The sequence below is a fragment of the Acanthamoeba castellanii genome, assembly GCF_000313135.1.
Source record: "Acanthamoeba castellanii str. Neff unplaced genomic scaffold scf7180000084776, whole genome shotgun sequence".
NCBI classification, from domain to species: Eukaryota; Discosea; order Longamoebia; family Acanthamoebidae; genus Acanthamoeba; species Acanthamoeba castellanii.
Genome location: NW_004457586.1, coordinates 652,225 through 676,587, shown reverse-complemented (window position 1 = coordinate 676,587; position 24,363 = coordinate 652,225). Strand labels below are relative to the sequence as shown.

The 24,363-nt window shown below is 57.3% G+C and overlaps 8 protein-coding genes across 8 annotated transcripts; 5 read left to right on the top strand and 3 right to left on the bottom strand.

Moving 5' to 3' along the window:
• Positions 1-190: 190 nt before the first annotated feature.
• ACA1_282400 (ABC transporter, ATPbinding domain containing protein) lies at positions 191-3,777 on the bottom strand (the record flags this gene model as incomplete). Its single annotated transcript, XM_004344768.1, has 16 exons — positions 191-368; positions 472-623; positions 709-786; positions 861-987; positions 1,074-1,200; positions 1,307-1,541; positions 1,630-1,699; positions 1,786-1,928; positions 2,024-2,130; positions 2,248-2,349; positions 2,436-2,547; positions 2,615-2,717; positions 2,829-3,016; positions 3,130-3,183; positions 3,284-3,453; positions 3,651-3,777. 16 exons carry the CDS (start codon positions 3,775-3,777, stop codon positions 191-193), a joined length of 2,073 nt encoding a protein of 690 aa, XP_004344818.1.
• A 1,058-nt stretch (positions 3,778-4,835) lies between these two features.
• ACA1_282390 (SNF2 family Nterminal domain containing protein) lies at positions 4,836-9,637 on the top strand (the record flags this gene model as incomplete). The annotated part of the gene is given in 20 exon segments (XM_004344767.1): positions 4,836-4,944; positions 5,035-5,293; positions 5,547-5,650; positions 5,720-5,862; positions 5,950-6,056; positions 6,162-6,262; positions 6,318-6,536; positions 6,583-6,739; positions 6,833-7,244; positions 7,313-7,429; positions 7,533-7,840; positions 7,858-7,873; positions 7,973-8,141; positions 8,195-8,325; positions 8,402-8,588; positions 8,705-8,807; positions 8,892-8,917; positions 8,939-9,070; positions 9,146-9,377; positions 9,478-9,637. 20 exon segments carry the CDS (start codon positions 4,836-4,838, stop codon positions 9,635-9,637), a joined length of 3,192 nt encoding a protein of 1,063 aa, XP_004344817.1.
• A 325-nt stretch (positions 9,638-9,962) lies between these two features.
• Positions 9,963-12,156, top strand: ACA1_282380 (UNC93 family protein; the record flags this gene model as incomplete). Its single annotated transcript, XM_004344766.1, has 6 exons — positions 9,963-10,096; positions 10,214-10,315; positions 10,392-10,487; positions 10,599-10,767; positions 10,848-11,661; positions 11,780-12,156. 6 exons carry the CDS (start codon positions 9,963-9,965, stop codon positions 12,154-12,156), a joined length of 1,692 nt encoding a protein of 563 aa, XP_004344816.1.
• Positions 12,157-12,312: 156 nt separating this feature from the next.
• Positions 12,313-13,348, bottom strand: ACA1_282370 (cholestenol delta-isomerase; the record flags this gene model as incomplete). Its single annotated transcript, XM_004344765.1, has 5 exons — positions 12,313-12,498; positions 12,589-12,696; positions 12,776-12,908; positions 13,001-13,060; positions 13,152-13,348. The coding sequence occupies 5 exons, from the start codon at positions 13,346-13,348 to the stop codon at positions 12,313-12,315; spliced, it is 684 nt and encodes a 227-aa protein (XP_004344815.1).
• A 270-nt stretch (positions 13,349-13,618) lies between these two features.
• On the top strand, positions 13,619-14,927 carry ACA1_282360 (uncharacterized protein; the record flags this gene model as incomplete). The annotated part of the gene is made up of 7 exons (XM_004344764.1): positions 13,619-13,762; positions 13,827-13,878; positions 13,943-14,050; positions 14,095-14,276; positions 14,352-14,423; positions 14,514-14,605; positions 14,690-14,927. The coding sequence occupies 7 exons, from the start codon at positions 13,619-13,621 to the stop codon at positions 14,925-14,927; spliced, it is 888 nt and encodes a 295-aa protein (XP_004344814.1).
• Positions 14,928-15,432: 505 nt separating this feature from the next.
• ACA1_282350 (ATPdependent DNA helicase, RecQ subfamily protein) lies at positions 15,433-19,978 on the top strand (the record flags this gene model as incomplete). Its single annotated transcript, XM_004344763.1, has 17 exons — positions 15,433-15,633; positions 15,718-15,909; positions 15,985-16,073; positions 16,134-16,259; positions 16,350-16,465; positions 16,554-17,008; positions 17,100-17,168; positions 17,511-17,699; positions 17,780-17,915; positions 18,027-18,146; positions 18,346-18,621; positions 18,707-18,824; positions 18,891-19,005; positions 19,091-19,202; positions 19,289-19,408; positions 19,499-19,686; positions 19,841-19,978. 17 exons carry the CDS (start codon positions 15,433-15,435, stop codon positions 19,976-19,978), a joined length of 2,760 nt encoding a protein of 919 aa, XP_004344813.1.
• A 669-nt stretch (positions 19,979-20,647) lies between these two features.
• On the top strand, positions 20,648-22,911 carry ACA1_282340 (uncharacterized protein; the record flags this gene model as incomplete). The annotated part of the gene is made up of 4 exons (XM_004344762.1): positions 20,648-20,709; positions 20,869-20,982; positions 21,058-21,778; positions 21,883-22,911. The coding sequence occupies 4 exons, from the start codon at positions 20,648-20,650 to the stop codon at positions 22,909-22,911; spliced, it is 1,926 nt and encodes a 641-aa protein (XP_004344812.1).
• Positions 22,912-23,006: 95 nt separating this feature from the next.
• On the bottom strand, positions 23,007-24,045 carry ACA1_282330 (Rac1 protein; the record flags this gene model as incomplete). Its single annotated transcript, XM_004344761.1, has 6 exons — positions 23,007-23,159; positions 23,221-23,356; positions 23,425-23,513; positions 23,576-23,659; positions 23,732-23,853; positions 23,943-24,045. 6 exons carry the CDS (start codon positions 24,043-24,045, stop codon positions 23,007-23,009), a joined length of 687 nt encoding a protein of 228 aa, XP_004344811.1.
• Between the last annotated feature and the right edge of the window lie 318 nt (positions 24,046-24,363).

Genomic DNA, 24,363 nt, shown 5'->3' with positions numbered 1-24,363 from the left:
CTCAACCGATGTGGTTTGGTTCGAGTTGGGATTGTAAAAAGATAGAAGAAGTAGCATAACTACGCGTAGCAGAGATCCCCCATGAGACAACACGTGACACAGAATGTTGCAACACGTGACTTGGGTATGAGCTGAGGCACGCCAAGAATGTCAACCATGACAACAATGTAACAAGCCCAAGCGCGACTCTTCAGAGTCCCTCGTAGCTGGAGTCGAGGTGGAAGAACTCGTAGCCGCCCTTGCCGTCGAAGCGGAGGACGTACTCGTGGAAGCGCCAGAGCGTCTTGCGATGCGAGATGGTGAAGAGCGTGCAGCCGATCTCCTTGCAGTACTCGTACATCGCCGCTTCTATGTCGACGCTCACCGCACTGTGGTAGTGGTAGCAGAATAAGAAGATTATGGTGGTGAAGGTCAGCCAACAGCCCGATCGGCTCAGCGCGTGCGGTGCAGCGACGCAGGGGCGTGGCGAACCTGGTGCACTCGTCGAGAACGGCGAAGAGAGGCCTGTGGTAGAAGAGGCGGGCCATGGCGATACGCTGCTTCTCTCCGCCCGACAGGACGTCCCACCAATCTGCACGCGCGTCCCAGCCACCGAAGCGCTTCACCAGGTAGGACAGCGCCACCTGTCCATCATGGGCCACGTTACGCATCAGCACCGCCGCTGCCAGCACTGCAGTCATTGAGAGGGGGGGGGAAGGTGGTGCGGACCTTGTCCATCAGCTGCAGGAGCTCCGAGTCCTTGACGCCCAGCCTGTCCAGGTCCTTCTTGGTGTGCGGATAGACCACCTGCAGACCCTCTGGGTCAGATCACACAGCAAACAGAGACAGAGTAGGAAAAAGGGGGTTGTTGTGGCGCCCACCTGGTCCCGCAGGGTGCCGATAGCGAGGTAGGGCCGCTGAGGGATGTAGAAGAGGTGCTTCTTGTTGGGTCGCGTGAGCCGGCCGCCACAGAGAGGCCACAGGTCGCCCAGCGTACGGAACAGAGAACTGGTGGCCGCCGCGGGCGCAATTAGTCATTAACGCGGATCGCGTGCGGTCTTTGGGGGGAGGAGAGATTGAGGGCTTTGGCGAACCTTTTGCCGCAGCCGTTGGGTCCGGCGATCAGGCAGTTCATGCCGGCCTTGATCTCAAAGTTGAGCTCCCGCAAGAGGACGTCACCGTTGGGTGTCACGATCGGCACATGCTCGAAGCGGATGATGGCTAGCCAGCAAAAAGTCATAGGTCAGCGCAACATGGCACGACAAGCGCACGATGCTCGCGACACGACACACGACACACGACCGAAAGGGTTCATGGCATAGCGTACGTGTGTCGCTGGGTCCGATCTCGACGAGCTCGCCGCGCGAAGTGATCGGGTCGATGTGGTCCACGGTCCTCTCCTCGCCCTCCTGCGGCTCACGCACCGTTTGAGTCCGAACGAAGGTGCCGCTGTTGATGTCCCCGAGCACGTTGTAGAGCTCGGCCACGCGCGAAGTGTAGCCCGCCAAGTGGGACAGCTCCCGCCCGCTGGACACCAGTCGCCCGACCGCGCGCACCATCACCTGTGGGTGGTGGTGGTGGTGGGTTCGCTGCTGGTTAGCCACCACTCTTAGGGTTGGGGGGGGGATGATGTGTTGTGAGAGACGAAACCATCAGTAGTCGCATGTAGCGTGTGTAGTCCTCCATGATCTGCTTGGGATTGCCACCGAGCGACTCCACACTGTACGCCAAGCAAAGTCAATAACAGATGAGCGAGGTTCTTCGAGGTGTGCTGTGGTGTGTGTGTGTGTTGGCCGGTGCGCGTACTAGCGGCTGGCGCGTCGGGGATCGAAGATGGGCGCGGTGACAATGAAGTAGCCCACGAGGGTCCCGCTGTACTTGGTCACGCAGGAGTCGATGACGCCCAACACCGTCCGGAAGCGGAGGTAACGCGAAACGATGCGCACCAACTGTGGACGACGGCCTGGCGGTTAGTGAAAGGGGGGGGGGAGCGAGTGCTATCGCCGGCGCCAGGGAGAGGGCTTTGTAAGCAAGAGGTGCGCACTCGGTGGAAGGCCGAATCGATGATACCCTTCTCGCGCTCGCCGCCGTTGTAGAAGGCGATCTCCTCGCCGTTAGTGATGAGCCGCGAGTGGCAGTAGCGGAACTCGCCTAAAAGGAACACGCGTCAATAGGAGCCAAAAAGTGACAATTGTTTAAAAAACCAATAATACCAATGTCAAATCATTACTAATAAGCAAGTAAGATAAATCGCGGCAGTGTGGGTACCCTCCAGCTTGGCCTGCGTCGAGGCATACCAGGCGAATGGTGCGCGCAGCTTAGTCATGACGGCTCCGGCCAACACGAAGTAGAGAATCATGGTCGTGGGACCTACAGGCGCCAACGGTGTTGGTGAGCTCAAGAGTAGGTCAAGCGACTAAAGAAAGAGAGGGAGAGGGAGAGAGTGTGTGTTGTACCGCCCCAGCCAAACTGTTGGACGAGGTTCCTGTAGAACAGGATGACGTCGATGATCGGCTTGGTGATGTTGGAGTAGAGCGTGCTCAGCGAGCTGGCAAACCGATCGATATCCTGCCCCCGCGTGACTTCAGTGTCACTGCACTCACGTGGAATGAGGTTACTAATAATGTACACATACCTGGGTGAGCATCTGGTCGGCATTGTCGATTCGGTTGTCGAGGTTGGACACGGCGTAGTAGGTGAAGCCCTTCATGTAGTGCTGGTGGAGGTGCAGCGTGAGCCTGGCTCACATAAAACGTTCCAAAAAGGAACGATCAGTGATCAGTCGATGAAGAAGACCAGAGAGGTGCGATGAGAGAGAGAGAGAGGGAGAGAGGATGATGATTGGGTACCGTTCGCGGAAGTAGAGGGCGAGGTTGTCGATGAAGTGTTTGAGGAGGTTATTTACAAGCGAGGTGGGGAACTGCATGAGGGCGAACTGGATGATGTATTTGAGGAAGCGGCTGAAGTCCCTCTGCACCACGGCGCCCAGGATGTTGGCGTTGTTGGCGATCATCCAAAAGTCGAGCCACGTGCGCGACTAATAAATACCATATGAGGGCGCCATCAACATCCATTATCAGCACCACCAACAACATCAATGAGTTGAAGTCACCAGAAGTCAAACAGATGTCACATAGTAAGAGCACGAACCATCAGAATGACAAACACGCCGAGCATCGTTGCCACTTCCCTCGTCCAAACGCCCTACAAGTTTCCAAGAGGAAGAGGAGTGATGTGAGTGACTTTGTAACGAAGACGAAGAAGAAAGAGAGAGTTGGTTGGGGCCTGATGGTAAAGGGCGCACGGGAATGAGGATGGGGAGGAAGCGTGAGAGCTGTTGAAAGAACTCCCGGTTGACGGCGGTCTTCCCCTTTCGCTTCTGGGCAGCGGGATCAACCATGCCCAGTCCGCTGCTGGAATCGCTTCGCGGGCGTGTTTGCCCCGGCCCGCGCTTGCGCGCCATCATGTTCGAGCCTGCACGTGTGGTGTTGTGTTGTGTTGTTGCAGTATTGTCAGTATTTAGAAGCTTGTGTGTCACTATTTCGATGTTTGGGCGTTGTTATTAATCGCATAATGGGAGTTGGGCCCTTCCCGTTGTATAATGCATGATTAACAAGTTGAGCTAAGCAATACAACATGTGGAGTTGCATAAATCATCCAGAATTGCGTACCAACATAAGCGGCTGTGGCGAGAGCGATCAATCCACCGCCGGCGGCCATCTTTCGTTTCATCACTCCCGATTGCACTTTCTGGAGTTGCTGGAGGAAGCCAGCGGCCACTCCCGGAGCGAGATCCATGTCGATTAATCCTCTTTGTTCAAATTCTGTCTCGAATCACTTCTTTGTCTCTCTGCTGTTGCCGATCGTCTTTGCGTCTTGCGTGGTGCCAACGAACGAGGAAGTGGCCACCACAAGCGAGAGAGATCGAGGAACCTGAAGAGCCCAAGCGTCAGGCAAAAGTTCGCGGGGAACAGAAAGAAAAAGATCTGCTTGTGGGAAATCCGCTTTTCCTGATTTTTAAGGAGGCGGCCCACGTCATCAGTAGAAATATTTTCTCGGAAATAAAGTGGCTTTTATTTGTATTTTTTGTTTTTATTTTCGATTAACGACAACCGGTTGTGATCCAATCGAACAAGACGAGCTTGCGAGATGGAGGGCGCTGAATGGGTGTGTGGATCGTGCACGTTCTCTAATGGAAATGAGGCGACTGCGTGCGAGATGTGTGGAAGTGATAAGCCGGCAGCGCCCACCAATTCACAGGCAAGGGGGCCAGCGAGTGGTGGAGAACAACAGAGCCAGGAGGCGGCAAAGAAGGCGAGTAAGAGGCAACCCAGGCGTAAAAGACGAAGAGAGACCGGAGGGGACGATGACGACGACTTTGACGCGAGGAAGGGAAAAGACAACGCCGACAAGGAGGACGACTTTGTTGACGAGGCCGACGATGAGGCGCGCCTCACCAAGCTCGTCAATCAGATGCAAAAGCTCAACAAAAAATCGTACCCTCATTCACATTTACTTATTTATTGTCAATCATTGATTATTTTTATATATTTATTTATTCTCTTGTTTTGTAGGGTGCCTCTTGAGCAGCCAGGGACGGTGGGCAACTGTGAGCTGAAGCAACACCAGGTAAAATTGCCCTGTGCCGTGAGTTGTGGCAAGTGCTGACCTTCACTCACCACCGTGTTCGCCATTGCAGCTGATAGCGCTCGGCTGGCTGGCGTCGTTGTACTCGAAAGGGCTCAGCGGCATATTGGTTCGTGGGCAGATGGCCTTCCACGCACTTTGAAAGAAGACACCCTCAAGTGCTGAAGGTTTCCTTCTTTCGTCCTCATCCACCTATGTAGGGAGATGAGATGGGCCTGGGCAAGACACTGACGGCCATCGCTCTCCTGTGCCACCTCATGGAGGAAAAAGAAAACCACGGACCCTTCTGTACGACCTCCCCGTCCTTTGGCCTCTTTCGTTCATCGTCTCTAACGCGGTCTGTTCGTGGTGTGCGTGTGCGTGTGCGTGTGCGTGGTGGTGCGTGTGCGTGTGGTTACGGAATGACAGTGGTGGTGGCTCCGCTCAGCGTGGTGGACCATTGGCAAAAGGAGTTCGAGAAGTACGCGTCGACGGTCAAGACGCTGCGCTACATCGGCGAGAAGGAGGAGCGCGAGGAGCTGCGGGGCAAGCTCAAGAAGCGCGATCCGAGCGTGGATTTCAATGTGCTCATCACCACGCCCGAGCTGCTGAGGGCCGACTCCGAGTTCCTCCAGCGCTACAAGTGGCGCTACGGCATCATCGACGAGGCCCACCGACTCAAGAACCCGTACCTGCCACCAGTCTCGACCTTTCCGCTCTTGGCGTGCTTAGCTCACCTGGTTTCCGTACGGATCACAGTGAAAGCGTTTTTTACACCACGCTCCTCGAGTTCCGCATAACCAACAAACTGCTGATGACAGGCACGCCGCTGCAGAACAACCTCAAGTACGACATCACAGCTTTGTACAGCTCAGTTGATGGGGCTACGTTCCAAACGAGCACAGCGGGCTGTTGACTGGCTCACTGACTTTGTTCGGCAGAGAATTGTGGGCGCTGCTCCACTTTGTCGCGCCGAATACCTTCAACGATCTCGACCTGTTCGAGCGTTGGTTCAAGGGCATCGACTGGATGCGATTGAAGAAAGGTGCGGTCCGCATGTCTCGTGATTGAATGTTAATCTCAAGGCACTTATAATCGTGTGATGGCTCGGCAGGAGACGACGATGACGAAGAGTCGGTCAAGGAAAAAGAGTTGGTGAACAAGCTCCAGGAACTCATCAGACCGTTCCTCCTGCGCCGGCGGCTCAACAACGTCATCCTCGAGCTTCCGCCCAAACGAGAGCTGATCGTCTACACGGTACACCAGCTCACTTTCGCACATTTGACAAGTGTGATGCTCTGTTCGCACACGACTAACTGTGTGCCTTTTATTCGTAACGTGCAGGGCCTATCTTCGATGCAGAAGAAGTACTACAAGTGGATTCTCACCCGCGACGTCAACAAACTCACCAAGGGCACGGGAGGCTGGGGCCTGAGGCGAGGCGGAAACCGGTAATGGCTCATTTATATATTTAAGTATTTCTGTAATGTATTTATTTATTTATTTGGCGTTGCCAATACCCGGCCGTAGCTGACCTATCGCCTGGCCTCCAACAGGGCTTCGCTGGCCAACGTCATCATGGAGCTGCGGAAATGCTGCAATCATCCGTACCTCTTTGACGGCGCCGAGCCCGAGTTTGATGGGCAGTTTGTCATGGGTACTTCCCGCACTCGCAGCTGCGGCCGCGTTCTGACTGACTTGCGATGAGTTAGGTGAACACATCGTCGAGAACAGCGGCAAGCTTGCGCTGCTCGACAAGCTCTTGGCCAAGCTGCACAAGGAAGGCCACAAGGTCCTCCTGTTTTCGCAGATGACGCGCATGCTGGACATCGTTCAGGACTACATGCACTATCGCGGCTACAACTACGAACGCCTGGACGGATCGGTTCGCGGCGAAGAGCGATTCCTGGCCATCGACCGGTTCACCGCCGGTACACACTCCATTTCACATTCCTTCAAGCTTGTTTGAGTTGATAGTTGAGTACATGACCCACACCAACGCTGCAGCTGATGAAGAGGACGAAGACGACCGCCCCTTCGTGTTCCTGCTGAGCACGAGAGCCGGCGGCGTCGGACTCAACTTGACGGTGGCCGACACCGTCATCTTCCTCGATAGCGACTGGAACCCGCAGAGGTACCCTCGGGCTCCATTCATTTGGCTGATGCACTGTCACTGCTAGCGCTGGTCTTAGTGTATCGTATGGTGTGTGTTGTGCGTTGTGTCCAGCGATCTACAAGCCGAAGCGCGGGTTCACAGGATCGGTCAGACCAAGGAGGTCACGGTCATCCGACTGGTGACCAAGGACACCGTGGAGGAGGTCATCCTGCAGCGGGCGTTGCGCAAGCTCAAGCTGAGCAGCACTGTGATCGAGGAGGGCAAGTTCCGAGCGGACAAGGACGAGGAGAAGGAGTCGCCCGAGCAGCTGTTCGACATCATCCAGTACGGCCTGCGCAAGGTCATCACCAACGAGGACAGCACCATCGAGGACGAGGACATCGACGCCATCCTGGCCCGGAGCGAGGCCAACATGAAGAATCTGTCGATCCACCAGGTGGACGAGCACATCTCGGCCACGCAAGCGCCGACCATGCTTCCCGACGAGGAAGAGACCATGGAGCTCCAAAGCCAGTCTGTCAAGGTTCACCTCTGGACGCACGCACGCACGCACGCACACACGCACACTGACGTGAAAACAAAATCGTGCAGGAGAGCAGGGAGAAGGACGCGGAGGCTTTGGACGCGATCCTGGAGAGTTCGCTGCTGGCCAAGGCCGGCGCAATCGCTCCCAGCCAACGAATCGGAACCACGCCCCACAAGTCGCGCGTATTTCTCTCTCTCTCTCTCTCGCTTTCGCTTTCGCTTTCGCTTTCTGGTAGTGTCTTGTTTGTGTCGTGTCGTCTGTGCTGATCTTGTTGGGTCACACCAGAGACACTTGCGCGGGCGGAGCGTCGACTTCAACCCCGAAGAAGAGGAGGCCAAGAAGAAGGCCAAGATGGAGCAACGGCGAAAGAAGATGTGGAAGGCCAACGGCTACATCTCGTCGTCGATCATCGCCACACGCTGGGTCGAGGAGGCGGACAAGGTCGAGGAGGCGGAGGAAGAGCCCGAGCCCGAGCCCGAGGCCGCAGCTGCAGCCCCGAAGCCGGCGGTGCAGTGGGTCTGCGGGTCGTGCACGTTCGTCAATCCGAAGGAAAACGACAAGTGCGAGATGTGCGATGCCGAACGTACGCTCGCGTCCGCCTCGAGCAAAGGAAAGAAAAGAGCGAGGTACGCACCGCACGACACTGCACGCTCCGACATGACCACACGACACAGGCGCAGGCGCCAACTCTTTTGACATTTGATGGTTATGCTGTATGTACCCAGGAAGAGGAAGTCGAGGAGCTCACAGACTTGGATGAGGAGGGGCGCGAGGCCGACGACATTCACTTCATCGTGGGAGACGTCACCAAGCCCGTGCCCAGCGTCAAACGGGCCAACAAGAACGCCATTGTCGTGGCCTGCGTCGATGACAGCGGGTCGTGGGGCCATGGAGGTACAGCTCTTCTTGTGGCAGGCGGCTCGGAATGTTGACTCACCTGCCATTAGGTCTGTTCCGTGCGCTGAATCATCTGTCACCGCTACCGGCGGAGCGCTATGCGGAGGCGGGACAGAACAAGGACATCCAACTGGCCGACATTCACCTCGTGTTCAAACAGACACGCACACTGGACGAAGAGGTCTGCACACACACACACACACACACACACCACTGCATGCGGAGACTGACGGATGGCAACGTGGAATTTCAAACAGGCGGGTGATGACGACCTCTTCTGCCGCCCGTCCGACTGCATGCCCATCGCCCACATCGCAGGCCAAGGGGTGTACGTCGCGCTGGTGATCGCGCAGACCACCAAGCGGAACAAGGTGGGTCCCATCCAGCTTCCGGCCCTGTCCCAAGCCCTCCAGAAGCTCGCCCCCGTCGCCAAAGCCCTCAAAGGTACACTTCTTCCCCCCCCCAAAACCCCAAACATGTTTGCTCTCTCACTGGCTGCACTAACTCGCACTCGCGCGCTACCGCACACGCACACGCACCACCGCACACATCAACCAAAGCGAGCATACATATGCCGCGCATGGGACTGCGCGGGTCGGATTGGTACGCGGCGGAGCGATCCATCCGGCGGTACCTCGTCTCGCACGGCGTTCCCACCTATGTGTACGCCACCCTGCGACCGCTCCACTTGATTGGGTGATTGCTCGCTCTTGCGCTTACCAATTTAATTCTTGTGATTGTGTCCAGATATTACTTCCGACGGAGCAGCGGTGGTCGGCGTGGCGGCGGCTCAGGTCCCTCGGCCGCGTCCTCGTCGCTGCCCTCGCTGCCGGCGTCTCAAGGCCCGCAGCTGATGCGATCCGCTTCGGCTTCGCAGCTCATCCCGCCAACTCCGCCCCCGACCCCAGCCTCCCTTCCCGCGTCAGGTACACTGCGCCGTGGGTCGTCGGTTCTGCCACATAGGTGCCTGATAGGGCGATCGCCCACCACACGCAACACAGAGCCGACCGAGGGCGTGGCGCGACCCAACAAGAAGCGGCGCATGATTGCTACGGAAGAAGACGAGCGAGAAGTGGCTGTCGACCGCATGTTGGTGCATGAGGAGGACGCTGACGGAAGCGCGGCTGGAGGCAGCAACGGCTCCGCACCCGCCAAGTTCCTCGCGGGGCTCCGATTCTATTTGCACCTGGTGGGAGCCGAGCAGCACGGTGCCCTCCGCGCGACCATCAAGCGGTACCGCCCGCCACTTCAAGCGTCATGCCCCCTGGTGCTCACACAGGGGAGCACGACACGCACACAGATGTGGCGGGCGCGTTTCTGGTAGGTTCAACAGTATGACCACGCACGTCCTGACGTCTACGCTGTTGGCTGCGGCTGAGGACGAAGCACTCCGCGTGGCCAGGGAGATCAACCCCCGCCTGCTCATCGTCACCGCCGATTGGCTCCGCAAGTGCATCCAGCGCAATCGCCTTCTCTCCACCAGCGCTGCATGAACACCCTCAGCAGGCTTGGTGGGTCCACTGACGGTGGACATGTTGCCCTAACACGGACCTTGTCGACAACCCAGTAGCGAACTTCTTCCCCAAGAGAACGGGGAAAGGCGAAAGTTGGAAGTTGCACCCTCTTGCGCTCCGCAGTTTCGGTGTTCCCCTTCCTTCTCTGTGGTCTCCCCTTCGCGTTCGTTCTCTTCGCTTTCGCCCCTCTCCTCTCTTTCTCTCTTCTTCTGTTGTTTGTTTTGTGCGGCTCGCGCCCGGGCTGCGAACAAACAAACGAACTGAACAGAAGCGCGGGTGGTAGTCTCCACTGGAGGGAGGAAAGATGAAGGGGAGTGTGGGAGAGGCGACGCCGCTGCTCGTTCACCCCAGCTCCGCGGGTGGGCTTGATGCCAAGAAACCGATTCGCGATTTAATCGTAATCTGTCTCGGTTTCTTCCTCATCTTCGTCGCATTCAGGTATATTATTTCTTATTATTTATTATTATTTATTATTCTCATTTTATTAATTTGAGAATGAGAATCAAAACTATTCATTGTTTCTTCTTTTCTCATTTTTTAATTTTTTTTGTGCAGCACCACGCAGAACCTTGTGAGCAGTCTCATTCCGGGCAAGCTCGGCACCGTGACGCTGGCCCTCCTCTACGTGGCCTTCTGCTTCTCTTCCCTCTTCATCAGGTACCTAACAAACTTCACCACCCTCACCACAACACTCAGCACTCTCTGACCCATGTGCACATGGGTCGTCAACCAGTTCATCGGCAACTGAACTCCTGACACCCAAGTGGGCGCTCGTCGCCGGTGCATCCACCTACTCCCTCTTCATCGCCGCCAACCTCAACCCAACCGCGTACAGTGCACGCACCACTTCCCTCCACCTCGAGCTTGGGCTGAATGTTTGTTGCTCGTGACGCTGACGACGACGACGATGATGACGTTGATGTGGATGTGGATGCACCAGGTGGACCCTCATTCCGGCGGCGGTGACGAGCGGGGTGGGGGCCGGCCTTCTGTGGACCGGCCAGGGCGCCTACCTGTCGAACGTGGCCGCCAACTACGCGCGGGCGATGAACCAACCGAAGAAGTCCGTCCTGGGCCTCTTCAACGGCATCTTCTTCGCGAGCATGCAGGTGCACACGATCGCGCACGCGACACACGGCACGACACACTAACTAACGACTTGTTGTTGTTGTTGTTGTTGGCGGTGCAGGCGTGCCAAGTGGTGGGTAATGTGATCGGGGTGGTGCTGCTCCTGACGGGCGAGACATCGAGCGTGGACGGGGTGACTGAGGAGGATGAGGACACCACTGAGTCGCCCGACCCGTCCGGCGGCACCGATGAAGCATCCCCGGGGTCGCCCTCCACGGCGCTGCTGTTCTACACGTTTCTGGGCATCTCCATCTCCGCGCTGTTCGTCCTCGCCGCGCTGGGTCACCAGCCGGGCGAGCGGGAGTGGGCGCGCCAGGCCCGCCAGCAGCGCCGCGAAGAGCAACAACAACTCCAAGGCAAGCAGCGCTCGGCAGCACACTACGACGAAAGCGACATCGACGTGCCCAAGCATAAGGAGATCACGCTCGGCGACGATGATGATGATGTTGGCGTCGACCTTGACGTTGATGTCGACGTCGACGTCGAGCCGCCCCTTTCCATGCGGACCGTGCTGGGCAAGGTGGGCAAGGTGTTCCGGCTGCTCACGGACCCGCGCATGTACCTGCTCAGCGTGAGCATCCTCTACCTGGGCCTGCAGGCCGGCTTCGTGGCGGCGGACATCACCAAGAGCATCATCCTGCCCACGCAGGGCCTGGCCGGCATCCCCATGGTGCTGATCTGCTTCTGCGTGTTCGACGGCCTCGCGTGCTTCGTGCTGGGCAAGCTCTCCGACAAGCTGGGCAAGATGATCTTCATCATCGTCGGCGTGTCGGTCCACCTCTCGTTCTACGCCTTCTTCCTCTACAAGTGCTGGTCGAGCGGCGATCACGAGTCCATCAAGGAGATCGACACCGTCGTGCTCTACATCGCCGCAGGTAAAAAAAAAGCAACGCTTCATCGACTCCACCTCGTCGTTCATTCATCTGATGTGTGTGTGTGTGTGTGGTGTGCGGTGTGTGCGCTGTGTGCGTGTGTGTGCCTGGGCGATCGTAGGTGTGTTTGGGATTGGAGATGCGTGCTACAATACGTTCAGCGCGGTGATTCTCGGGACGTTCTTCCTCGACAACACGGAGCCGGCGTTCTCGTGCCGACTCATCTTCAACTCGCTGGGCTTCGTGATCATCTTCATGCTCGGCCCCTTCGTCTCGCTCTTCATCAAGATGGCCTTCCTGACCGCGGTCCTCCTGCTCGGGGCCTTCCTGGTCGTGCTGCTCCATCTGACCGTCGCCTCCGTCAACGCCACCCCCAGCGACGACGACGATGCAGAAAACGACGACCTCGAGAAGAAGAAGAAGCAGCAGGAGCTCACTGCCTCGAAGCAGAACGAAAGCAGGAACTGGCGGAGCACGCGCGTCAAGCCGCCACTCTAACCCTCGACGCGTCACCCACCACACAATAATATTTATTGTAAAGACACTTATTTATTTGTTGGTTCTGAATGCAATACACGGCATTGCAACAATAGCAACATCAAGACCTAATCAGCTTGAGAGAGAAGAGTCGGTATGGCTTGAACTTGATGATGTTCAGTCGGCCTTCTTGCTGGTCGATTTCTTGGTCGACTTCTTTGCCTTGGACGAAGAGCCCCTGGTCGCGGGACGAGTAGCGAGCATGGCGGCGTTGACCTCGTGGAAGGCCGTCAGCAGGAGGCGGAGCGGCAACAAGAGCCACAGGGCGTTGGCGGCGACGAAGAACACCCAGAAGAAGATGACCTGTAGTGTTGGGGGGAAGGAGAGCAACAACTCGATCGATGAGCATTGAACAACGAGTGATGAAGGAGGGAGTGGAGAGGGAGAGATCACCTTGTCCTGTTCAAAGGTCATCTCAAAGTCGGTGGGGATGTGAGGGAAGCCCTCCCAGATCTCAGAGCCGGTGAAGACGATGGTGCCAAAGATCTGAATGGCGCAGACCTGATAGTGTGAAGACACACAAGAAGAAGATGTAAAGCCATCACACGTTTGGCGAAGAGAAGAAAGGAAGAGTGGTTACCACAAGCTCCAGCGGGGCTCTCCAGGACTTGTTGCGGTGGTAGCCGTAGTAGAGGAAGATGCAGAGCGGACCCATGATGAGCAGCTCGGTGATGGAGATCATCATCACCGCCGACTCGGCATGCTCATAGCGCCTGCAGCGCAAGCGGCCTTGAGGTAAGCGAGACTGACCTGTGTCTCCACACCCCCACGAGCAAGATGGCGCCAACCGAGACGGGCAGCGTACTTGTCCAGCGTGCAGTAGAGCGAGAAGAGGAACGGCACACGCCTGGCGAAGCCCACCAATCTGTGTGGTGCAGGCGCTTAGCTTTAGATCGCAATTCTCTGATTGTGAAAAGGCCAGAGGGAAACCTAAGTGTTGGCAGTAGGGTGCGCACCCATCGAGGAAAATGTGGATGATGATGCCGTTGAAGAGATACCAGAAGGCCACAAGGGAGTCCCTGAGCGAGAGGCGATGCGATTTGGGGAGCGATGCAGTGAGCACGAGGATGAGGAGTCCCAAGGGCACCATCACCACTGGATCTACATCATAGATGACCGAAGACAAGTCAATCACTCCTTCCTGCGTGGCCATCTTTGTTCGCGTCCTTTTGCGGTTCTGTGGGTCTCTTCCAAATGCATTACAAAAGCCACAAAAACTTTTCAAACTTTCCGAAATTTTTTATGTCGAGTAATCGGCGCAAGGAAATTTGAACGCCTTTACCAACTTGCGCGTAGTAAAGAGGAATCTGCTGTGACGGGCGGCAAGACGACGAGCGGGGCCAGGTACGGGTAAACATTTGCACCTTCGTCAAGCCACAGCCGGCTTTCAGGAATCATTATTCAAATGCTGGCTACCGTGCAGATGGAATCAACGGCGCAGGATGCTGGGCTGAGGAATCGAGTAATTGGCGAGGTGGATTCGTCAGAGGCGGTCTCCGAAGCCAACACTATGCTCAAATCACTCTACCTCGAGAGGATGCAGCGATCCTCAAGCCGAGATCAAACAGTACGGGCTCAGCCCCAGGCACCCAATTGGCAATTCATTCTGAGATTTTGTGCCCAACCATTAGAAAACGTTTCGCTTCGGCTCTACGGTCGACGTGGTGGTCAAAGAAACTGCTGGTACTTGTCGATCACCGCTCGTTCACGAGAGTGACATCGATCTCTGACGTCTGTTGCGGTGCAGGAATGGCGATGGGTTCGCACGTGTGGGCGGGAAGCAAGCACCTTACTGACTACATCATGAAGACATTTACTCCTCAAGATATGCACAAGGTTTGTTCCAAGGCCTCTAGTCGCCTTGCCCAGTTGGCTGACATGCTCCTTTCATTGGGGCAGCGAAAGATATTGGAGCTCGGAGCGGGCTGCGGCTTGACGTCCATGGCGCTGAAGAAGCACTTTGGCCCCGACACGAAGGTGGTGATTACCGAGAAGGCCGAGATGCTCCCCCGCATCCGCGAGAACCTCGAGCTCAACCAGATGCAGGAGGACGAGAACCTGGTCGTACAAGAGTTGAAGTGGTATGCACACCACCATACTCTTCAACCATGTGAAGCATACTCATATATGTGACTATGGCTCATCATGTTATTCAGGGGAGACAACTTGAGCCAGATCACGGAAACGTACGACTTCATCGTCGCTGCCGAGGTCGTGTTCGACGAACGGTACCAACCACACCCAATCTAAACTCGAGCAAGCTCAACCAAACCTGTTCAACATGGCGCTCATCAGCTCGACCTCTCGTCTGTTATCAGATTATTCAAGCCTTTGCTGGAGACGATCGTTGCCCTCAGTGGCTTCAACACAGTTTTGCTGCTCGCCTACACCGAGCGACATCGGAGCGAAGGTAAGCAAGCGCTGTTTGTTGGCAACATGTGCACACATGTCCGTCACATGCTAACGCTTCTTCACTTCAGGCGTCTTCTTCAAGCAACTTGGCGAGTTCTACTCGTCGACCAAGCTGCATCGAGTCCCGTGGTCGGGTCCGGCTTACACACCCACGCCTCCGCCGTCGTCATCCAACATCGTCTCCTTCTCGGCCCTGCCGCGAGCCACTTCCTCCACCTACCTCGCGCCGCAGATGCTGCAGAAGAACGTGGTACACCAGCAGAAGCGGAAAGATGCCAGCGGGCTCGAGCAGACGAGGGACATCGTCATCTTCAACATGAAGAGGAAGCGCTACTCAGTCGTTTCGCTGTACTCGTGAACTTCATTTTTGTAGACATAAACGTCGTTTTGGCGCGAAACCACAAGAACAAACGGCAACTCGATCAACTAGAAGAACCACATCTTCGAATTTACTCATCGCGATCACTGCATTCGCTCGTTCAGGAAGTATGGAACTTGCTGAAAGAAAGAGAATTGAATGTGGTAAGGAAGAAAACAAAGAAAACGATCGAGCATCAACGGCGGTGAACAACATGGCGACATCGTCGCGACCCGCGGCAGGCGCAAGGATGTGTCAGCCAATTTCTTCATGCGATCAGCGAAGCCGCGTGCCTCTCTCATGCGCTTCGCCTCCCCCGCGGCACTTGCCGATCCTCCCACAGAGGCTGCCCTCCTGAGCCAATCATCACGAAATCGCCCGTTGCCGTAGTCGAGATTGCTAGCGAGCCGACGAACATACAACAAAAGTCGGAGAGCAAGCATGAAGTCGAGGGAGATGAGGAGCAAATGGTGAGGGATTTGGATCGGACCGCGCACAAGGCCGCGCCTCGTACAGCGAAGCGGCTGCACAAGCCCAAGCGGGTGTCGGTCGATGACATGGACGTCGTCGCTGAAACGGCGGCGCCTAAGGTGGACCCAGAGGAACCGCCTCGACCCACCAAAAGGGTGGCCAAGCGAGCTCGGGCCATGCACGATGATGATAGCGAGGTATAGATGTCCATCCTCGTGCTTCGCTCTGCGCCTCTCTCTCATCCATTTCTACATGCACGCATTCGCGCACGATTATTGCAGGAGTTTGTGCCCGCGAGTGGCGGCAAAGGGGGAATGCGTGGTAAGAGGAAGGGCCGCAGCGACGACGAAAGCGACGTGCAGGAGAAGTGTGGAGGGAGGCCGACAGTGACGACGATGACGATGCACCTCGCCGGAAGCAAGCGAAGAGGCGACGCATCGAACCCAGCGAAGACGCTGAGCCAGCACCAGTTGGTTCGTCAATAGTTGATAGTCGCACAGCAGTTACTCGGGCAGGCGCGTTGACTCAACTTGATGGTCTATGCAGAGGCGAAGAGGAAGCGAGCGCCTGCCAAATCCAAGAAAGCCAAGGCGAAGGCGGAGGACGACGGCGACGGCGACAAGCAGCCTGTGAAGAAGTACGTCATGCACAACACTCGCGGTGGGCAAAATCTGGTCTGACCAGTGTGTCACTACAGGACGCGAACGCCAAAGGCTGGCGCGCGCACCAACACCAACGCCAACTACCAGCGGATCAATATCAAGGGCGGCTGGAAGAGTGGGGCTTCGTTCAAGAGTGGTCGCAAATGGGTCTCTGGGAAGAGGTACACATGCTACGCACATTTCTTGGGTAGATTGGTCATCGCGCAGCGCTGAATTACTGTGCGGATCGTTTGGTTTGGTTTGGATTGCAGAGCCGACTCGCGACAGGGCTACGGCGGCCGGAAGTGGAACGGGGGCGAAGACAATCCCTTCGACTATGCTTCGCTCTACGGCAACGATCAGGCGTTCAACTTTGGCGTCGACTCTGGTGCCGCCGCCGGAGCTCTTGCAGGTCCTCTTCCTCCATTCTCTTTCTCACGCACGCACGCACTCAATCACGTTCGTTGTACCTGCAGAGGATGAGTCGTTCCTCACCGCCGTGGATGATCTGGTCAAGGACCACGAAGAAAAGAAGGAGCGCGCGGAGATGTCGGTCGTCGCGCCCGAAGACATCACGTCGAAGAAGCTGCACGCCATACTCAAGAAGCACTTTGGCTTCAGCCGGTTCCGCGAGGGGCAGAAGAAGGCCATCAAGCGCATCCTCCGCAACAAGTCGACGCTGCTCATCATTCCCACGGGCGAGGGCAAGTCGCTGTGCTACCAGTTCGTGTCCTACTTCCGCCCCAACGAGCTGGTGGTCGTGGTGTCGCCGCTGCTCGCCCTGATGAAGGACCAGGAGAAGAACCTGCCGCCCTTCCTCAAGGACCAGGGCGTCTGCCTCAACAGCTCCATGAGCCTGTCCGAGCAGATCGAGGTCATCGACCGCATCAAGAAGAACGAGGTCAGGATCCTCTTCGTCTCCCCCGAGAAGGTTCGGTTTCCGCACATTATGGTCTTGCTTTCCTGCGTGCATCAAACTCACATTGTTGTTCCACCACTGCAACACACGGTGGCCTTGGCAGTTCACCAGCGAGAACTTCATCAAGCTCTGCCAAGGCTTCCCTGCAATCGCGTTTGTGTGCGTGGACGAGGTGCACTGCCTCTCTGAATGGTCGCACAACTTCAGGTTTGCACCCCAAGCCAACACAACCAGTCTTTCCTCAACAATGTCTGCCTCTTGTCCAAGACTAACACCAACAGGCTCTTGTGGTAATTGTCTCTTTTAATAACTCAAAACTAGAACGTCATACCTCCGGCTCAACTCGATTCTCAAGGAGCGGTTGGGTGTGCGATGCGTGCTCGGGCTGACCGCAACAGCCACACTCAAAGTCCAGGTACCGCAGCGCTTTCAGGTGTTCAGTGGCTCGTGTATGTGTACTTACGGTTATGCTATGCGTGCGTGTGTGCGTGTGTGCGTGTATCATCTGTGGCAGGAGAGTATTCGTAAGCTGCTCGAGGTGGAGCCCGAGGGCGTGATCCGCAGTTCGTCTATCATCCGTACCAACATCTGTCCGTCGGTCTCGGTGGCGGGCGATCGAGAGCGTGCGCTGGTCGAGCTCTTGAGGAGCCCCCGCTTCACCGACTCCAAGTCGATCGTGGTGTACTGCATGCTGCAGAAACAGGTACTACTCTTCGCACACCCAGAGTGGTATCCGCTCCAACGTTGCTCGTCGCGTTAACGCATCATTCGGTGCCGCTACAGACCGAAGCCGTCGCTGGGTTCCTCATCGGCGCAGGCTTCGACGCAGCGGCGTACCACGCCGGCAAACACCACGATGAGCGCACCCGCATGCAGAACCTCTTCTTCCAGAACAAGCTCCGAATCATCGTCGCCACCGGTAACCTTGCCACTACTGTTTCTCCACTCTGCTTTCTTCCTCCTTGTTTGCTCTTAGAGGCCCTGTGCTGCCCCGCACTCTGTGGCCGACAACACACAAACACACATGCAGTGGCGTTTGGCATGGGCATCAACAAGCCGGACATCGACGCCGTGGTCCATTTCTCCCTCCCCAAGAGCCTGGAGAACTACGTCCAGGAGATCGGGCGCGCTGGGCGAGACGGCCGCCAGGGTTCGCGCCCCCTCTCTACCAGCTGCATAATTAACCCTAGCCGCCATCGGGAGCTCACTTCACCTGGTGTGTCGTGTCGTGTCGTGTCGTGTCGTGTCGTGTCGTGTCGTGTCGTGTCGTGTCGTGTCGTGTCGTGTCGTGTCGTGTCGTGTCGTGTCGTGTCGTGTCGTGTCGCGTGTGTTGGTGTGTATCGGTGCAGCACACAGCCATCTCTTCCTTGCCGAAGACGATTTTGTGCGATTGCGCTCGCTGGCCTTCTCCGACTCGATCGATCCCTTCACAATCGCCTCCCTCTGTAAGAAGGTGTTCGTCAAGCAGGCCAAGGGCAGGCAGCAGCGACGGCAGTCGGAGGAGGAGGAGGAGGAGGCCAAGGACGACGGCTACCTGGTGGGACTCAAGGTGGAGGAGCTGGAGAAGGAGCTCGACGTGCGCCCGGAGGTGATCAGCACCATCCTCACCTACCTCGAACTAGAAGGTGCGCCCCTGAGCACTGGTGGGGGCTCACGGTGCCCACCGTGCGGTGAGAGTTTAAGAGCTCAACACTGTGATTGGGCGTGTAGGCTACATCCGGTTGATCTCGGAGAAGTGTCCAATAATCGCCAAGATCAACTTCTTCGACGCGCCGGGCAAGGTCGCGGCCAACAACAAACTAATGGCCGCCATACTCGACCACGCCACGTACGTAGCCATATTACACCACTCCACCCACCTGCTTGCTCGGTGTTGACCCAAGTTTCGCAACAGGAAGGGCCAGAACGGAGCGTACATGGTGGACTTAACTGCGGTGTTGAACGAAGACGACGATCGCCTCCGAGGGGCCACTATCTACGATGTACAGAACGAACTGCGTCGACTCAAGGTACTACCTCCTGGTACTCCGACTTTGGTGGCGTGATTGCGAGGGCGAGCAAATGCCCTCGGTCTCACGCCTCACGCGTAATTAGAACACTGGCGGCATGGGCTACGAGCTGCTGGACCCTGCCTTCTTGGCCAGAGTGCTACGCACGCCGGAGGACATCACTGCGCTGGCGCACCAGGGACACTCTCGCACGCGAGGTACAGGGCCTCACCACTGAGTTGCAGTCCTGTCTGTTTGCTTGCCTGGCTGCTCACTGGTGGGTTGCGTCGTCGCGTTTTTCCAGATCTGGAGCTGTCGCACGTCAGCAAGATCGAAGCCATCTATGAGACGATGAAGGGCGTAGCGCACGACTACTTACACGAGGTGTGCGCCGCTGACTACAAGGAAAAGACCAACCCTCGAGGTATTTTGGCCACATACGCGTGTGCGGTGGTGTGCGTGCGGGGGTATGGAACGCGCGGAAAGAATGATACGTTGGTTACCAAAAATGCAGGGAAGGATCTGCGCACGCTCACGGCCGAGTATTTCAACGACGACGCTACGAACGAGGGCTTCATTTTGCTCGCGGGCGAGAAGCCCAAGGTGAAGGAGGGCGAGCGCCCGATGGACGTCCTCTCCAAGACGCAGATCAACTACCTCCGCAGCGACATCAAAGTGTTTCTCAACCGGCACGGATCCGAGGTATAATAGAATTCCTACCCGTTCTCTGCTGCATTCCAACTGACGGCGGAACACCGCACACGCACACGCACACGCACAACCGCACACGCGTTAGGTGTCGACGGGACGTCAGCTGGCACGCATCTTTCACGGGCTGGCCAGCCCGTGCTTTCAGACGTGCGAATGGGAAGCGAGTCCGTTCTGGCGCAAACACCGTGAGGTTGACTTCAACTACCTACTCACCGCGGCGAACGAGGAGATCGTCGTCGCTCACGCCCAATCGCGACGAACTGCGCACCTGCCGGCAGACTAAGCGGCGACTACGTCGGAGTGCGAGTAGTTGCGGGCTTATCGTATGATTAGGTTGAGATTGTCGGGGAGCCACAAATACAGCTGAGCTACGTCATCGACACCAACCGGAGACCTAGACCGCGGAAAGTTGGTGGAGAACACACACCATCTCCAATGTAACTTGCCCTGTAATGGAATGCTGTCTTGAGCTTCGAAGTTCCACTAATGTGTCTCCAAGTTGACCTATCCTATTGGGTTCAGATGATCGGCTTATGGTTGGCCGTTGTGTAAGCAACGCATCGGATGAAGTTACACTGCATGTAGTCGTTGCCAACCACGGTCGAAAAAGGAAATAATGCCAATAATCAACTCGGTCACGTGCAGCGATGAGTGGCCCTCGACGTGTGAAGGCGCCACGGCCCGGGGAAGCAGCCGAGCTACAAACAGGCCAACTCCAGCACACGACGCTTCCGCTGTGCCTTCGGCTTCGGAAGTCTGAGCACTTTTTCTTCTGCACCTCGTCCACAACGCACGCCACAGCTCTCTGGGGGCTATTGTTCAACACAGGCTCAACGGTCAGCCCGCGACCAACAACAACCGGCTCAGTTTGTTCGCTTCACTCAGCTACCTGGAGTCATCTCTAAAGGTCGCACCACTCCAACGACTGCTCCATCCCACCACCACCATCACCATGCTTGTCTCCGGAGCCACTGCACTGGAGAAGGAACTCCTGGCCTGTCGGATCGTCTTCTGGTACGTACCTCGGTGTCCGCCGGATCTCCCCCTGCTTCCCGGGGGCGGCAACCGCATGGTGGTCGCTATGGCATTTTATTATATTTGTTGTACAATATTCCGCAGGTGATTTTGTACGGGCCTCATTGTGTGTGGCGTCCGTTGGCGGTTGTTTTCCAGGTTACGTGAGAACTATAGATTAGGGCGCAGCGGATCGTTGGCCAAGGAGGAGGTCTACGGAGACTATCTCAACTCCATGGAGCCGAACAAGACCGACCCCGTAATCGTTCCCACGTAAGCCCCCCAAGGTTGCGGTCAGGTTTACCACTTCTGGATCAAAACTCACCACTCGTTTTGGCACTCATTCAGCTACTTTGGTAAGCTCGTGAAGAAGGCATTCCCCTCGGTGCGTTGCAACCGCAAGGGGCCTCGGGGCAAGGCCAAGCAACACTACACCCACCTGCAGCGGGTCGACCACCAGCGGGAGGCCGAACGCCAACGATTCAACAGCTTCGCACTCACCGAGCAGGCCGCGCCTTCAGCCACTAAGCCCACCGCCACCACCTCGGCGAGCCTTGGAGGCCCCAAGCACGCACCATTCCAGAGCTACATATCGAGCGAGCTGAGTTATCTCAACTACCTCCTTAAGAAGGCGGACCCTGCCTCGACTGCCGGTAGGTCGGGCTCGGGCGACTACGACGGCTGGGTACTGTCCAAGCCCTCCGAGACCTCCAGCGCCCCCAATACGCGCGAGGGCCGCACAGACTCTCCCGCGGCCGGCGGAATGCCGCCAGCCATGGCCAGCGTGGGCGAAGCGGACGGAGACAAGCGCGACTGGGACTGGGTGTTTGTCCACAACAAGCCGCAGCCGAGGAAGAAGCACTCGCCGTCGGCGGCCAGAGCTGACCCGTGCACGGCGAAGAACTCCAATGCCCACAAGCGCGATCGGGATGCTCGCAGCGGTAGCGATGAAGACCCCGAAGAAGCCGAGGGAGCTGGTGCCAAGCGGAGGCGAGGCTATGCCGAGGAAGCCAACGGAGCTGACCGGAGAGAGGAGCAGAGGGCACAGCAGTCGGCGGTGACGAGGGAAGTGCGCAACGGAAGCGGCGTGTGGCGGAACGAATTGGCGGGAGAGCACCTCCAGCCTCAGAACTTCTTCACACAGTTCCACCACCGAACTCCTTCGCCGTCCAGTTCGCCCTCGACCTCACCGTGTTCTCCGTCTCCTTCACATTCGCCCTCATCATCTGCATTCCGCTCCACTTCTTCTTCTTCTTCCTCTTCATCTTCGCTCTACGTTCCCTCATCGGCGCTAGACCCTCATCTGCCTCTCCTGCCCGGCCCGCCGCAGGTCACAGCTCCATAGCGGTGGTGTCGCCGGCGGATATCCGAGACGGCGAGACCCAGTCGCCGCCGTGCCCCACCGGCTACATCAACAGCAACAGCAACGACCCGTCACAGAGCGGCCAGTACCTCGGCCTACCGTTCAACACCTCGTCGCCGTTCACCTGTTCGTCGTTCTCGTCGTCTTCGTTCTCGTCGACGACAGCGCTGTCGTGGCCCCAGAACCTGTCCACCACCTCGTCCTTCGCCGGCCCGTCGACCTCTTCGCTGCCTCAGCCCCCGTCGCTCGCCACCTGCTCGCCCGAATTCTCGGGCTCACCTTGCCCGCCAGAGTTCTTCGCCTCCTGGCACAGCCTCTCTTCCTCCTCTTCACCTGCGCTGCAGTCATCGTCAGCAGCGCTCCCGTCGGCCTCCTACCACTCGCAGCTCCTGTCCGACATCGAGCCCTACGACTACCATCAGCATCAGCATCAACAGCACCACCAGCATAGGTCACAGCAGGAACCGAGCTATCACTACAACTCGCACCAGCAGCACCAGCAGCACCAGCGTTGTGGTGAGGTGCCAGCTTACTACGGCCATAGCGGAGCTGTGTCGAACTACGCTCCGCTGCCGCCCAGGCCCATGTCGTCGGCGCCGATGTCCTACCACACGGGGACCTACCTGGACCCTCAGCCGACCCACACCAACCCTGTGCTACAGCACTCGCGGGCACTTTGCGGCGACGAAGCGGACCGAGGCTTTGCGCCCCTCAAGTTCGGCGGAGCCGGCACACCGGTCCCGGACCACCACCGCCTTCCGCCCGGCTACCCCAACCGCACCCCCTTTGGCAGCTACAACCCCCACTCCGCCTTCTCCCACTTTTCGTCTCACCCTTGATCTTACGGCCTCGTCTTCACCAGTGATGGTCAGGAAATCAAAACAACTTTTGTGTACTTCAATCTTGTTGGGGTTTGTTGGGGTTTGTTGAAGCGTCAAGAGAGGAGACAGGAGGACTGGCACTTGCGGTACACCCTCCGCGAGACAGTCTTGAGCTTGTCCCGAAGGACCTGGCGAGGGGTCTTGGCCCGCGCTTCCGAACCCGTTTCCGGGTGGAGAACGGCCCTTATGGCATCGCTGAACACTCGCTGGGGAGCGGGCGGTTGAGTTGTGTGTGGAAGCACCAATAAAAGAGGGCCGCGGGAGTACCTGGAGTCCTTCTTGAGTGAGCGCGGAGCACTCCAGGTAGCCGTCGGCCCCCAGCTCCTTGGCCAGGGCCTCGCCCTGCTCCCGTGTGACCGGCCGCATTCCCCTTTCGGCCAATCGACTCACGACTTCGGAATTACTGCGCGCACAAGCCACGCTCGCGTCACCAAATATCTGATTCACCAGAGTGGAGGGAGTAGAGCGCACCCCCGGAGGTCTGTCTTTAGTCCCACGACAAACCGGGGCACGCCTGGGCAGTGCTGCACCACCTCCGGGTTCCACTTGGATCGCAAGTTCTGTGTGCGGCGAAATGAGATTACTGTGAACACGCGCAAGCTGACACCACCCACCCACCCACCCCGGGGCGGGTGAGCTCAACCTCAAAGCTGGGCGGTGACACGACGGAGAAGCACAGCAGAAAGACGTCCGATTGCGGATAGCTCTGCGCCGACGCAACAGATGATGTTAGTTCAGGGTGGTGAACAGCGGTGATCTACTGGGGTAGGGAGTGCACCAGTGGACGTAGCCGGTCGTATTCCTCTTGGCCCGCGGTGTCCCAGAGGCCCAGGTAGATGACCTGTCCGTCCACCATCACGTTTGCGCTGTAATTATCGAAGATGGTAGGAATGTACTCGGCTGTGGGCCAAAAAAATGAATAGAGAAAGAGAAAGAGAAGACAATGAGAGTAGTGCAGCCTGGCCAGAGAACGAGGTTTAGCAACGCACAGGGGAAGGCGTTGGTGGTGTAGGAGATCAGCATGCAGGTCTTGCCCACGTTGCCATCGCCCACCACCACGCACTTGATGTTGCGCCATTGCAGGTGTGCCATCGGAGGTCTGCGGCACGGACCACAACGTCAATTCCAACCACGAAACGAAACGAGGCGAGTGTGGTGGGCGGCGAGGTACATTGTTGGTTACAGAGAAAGATAGAAGTTGGGAAGCAGGGATGGGCAAAATGCTGGTGGTGGAGCGGCCGACCACAGAGCAAGTGGGTGGAGGTGCGAAAATGATGCGGTGAATGACGGACTGATTGGGCGGATTCCAGGCGGACTTTCAGTAGACAGTTTCTGCCAATCAAACAATCCCAATTCCGCGAAGTGCAAGAGATAGGCCGAAATAAGTTGTCTTTGGTTGGCGAAGAGGCG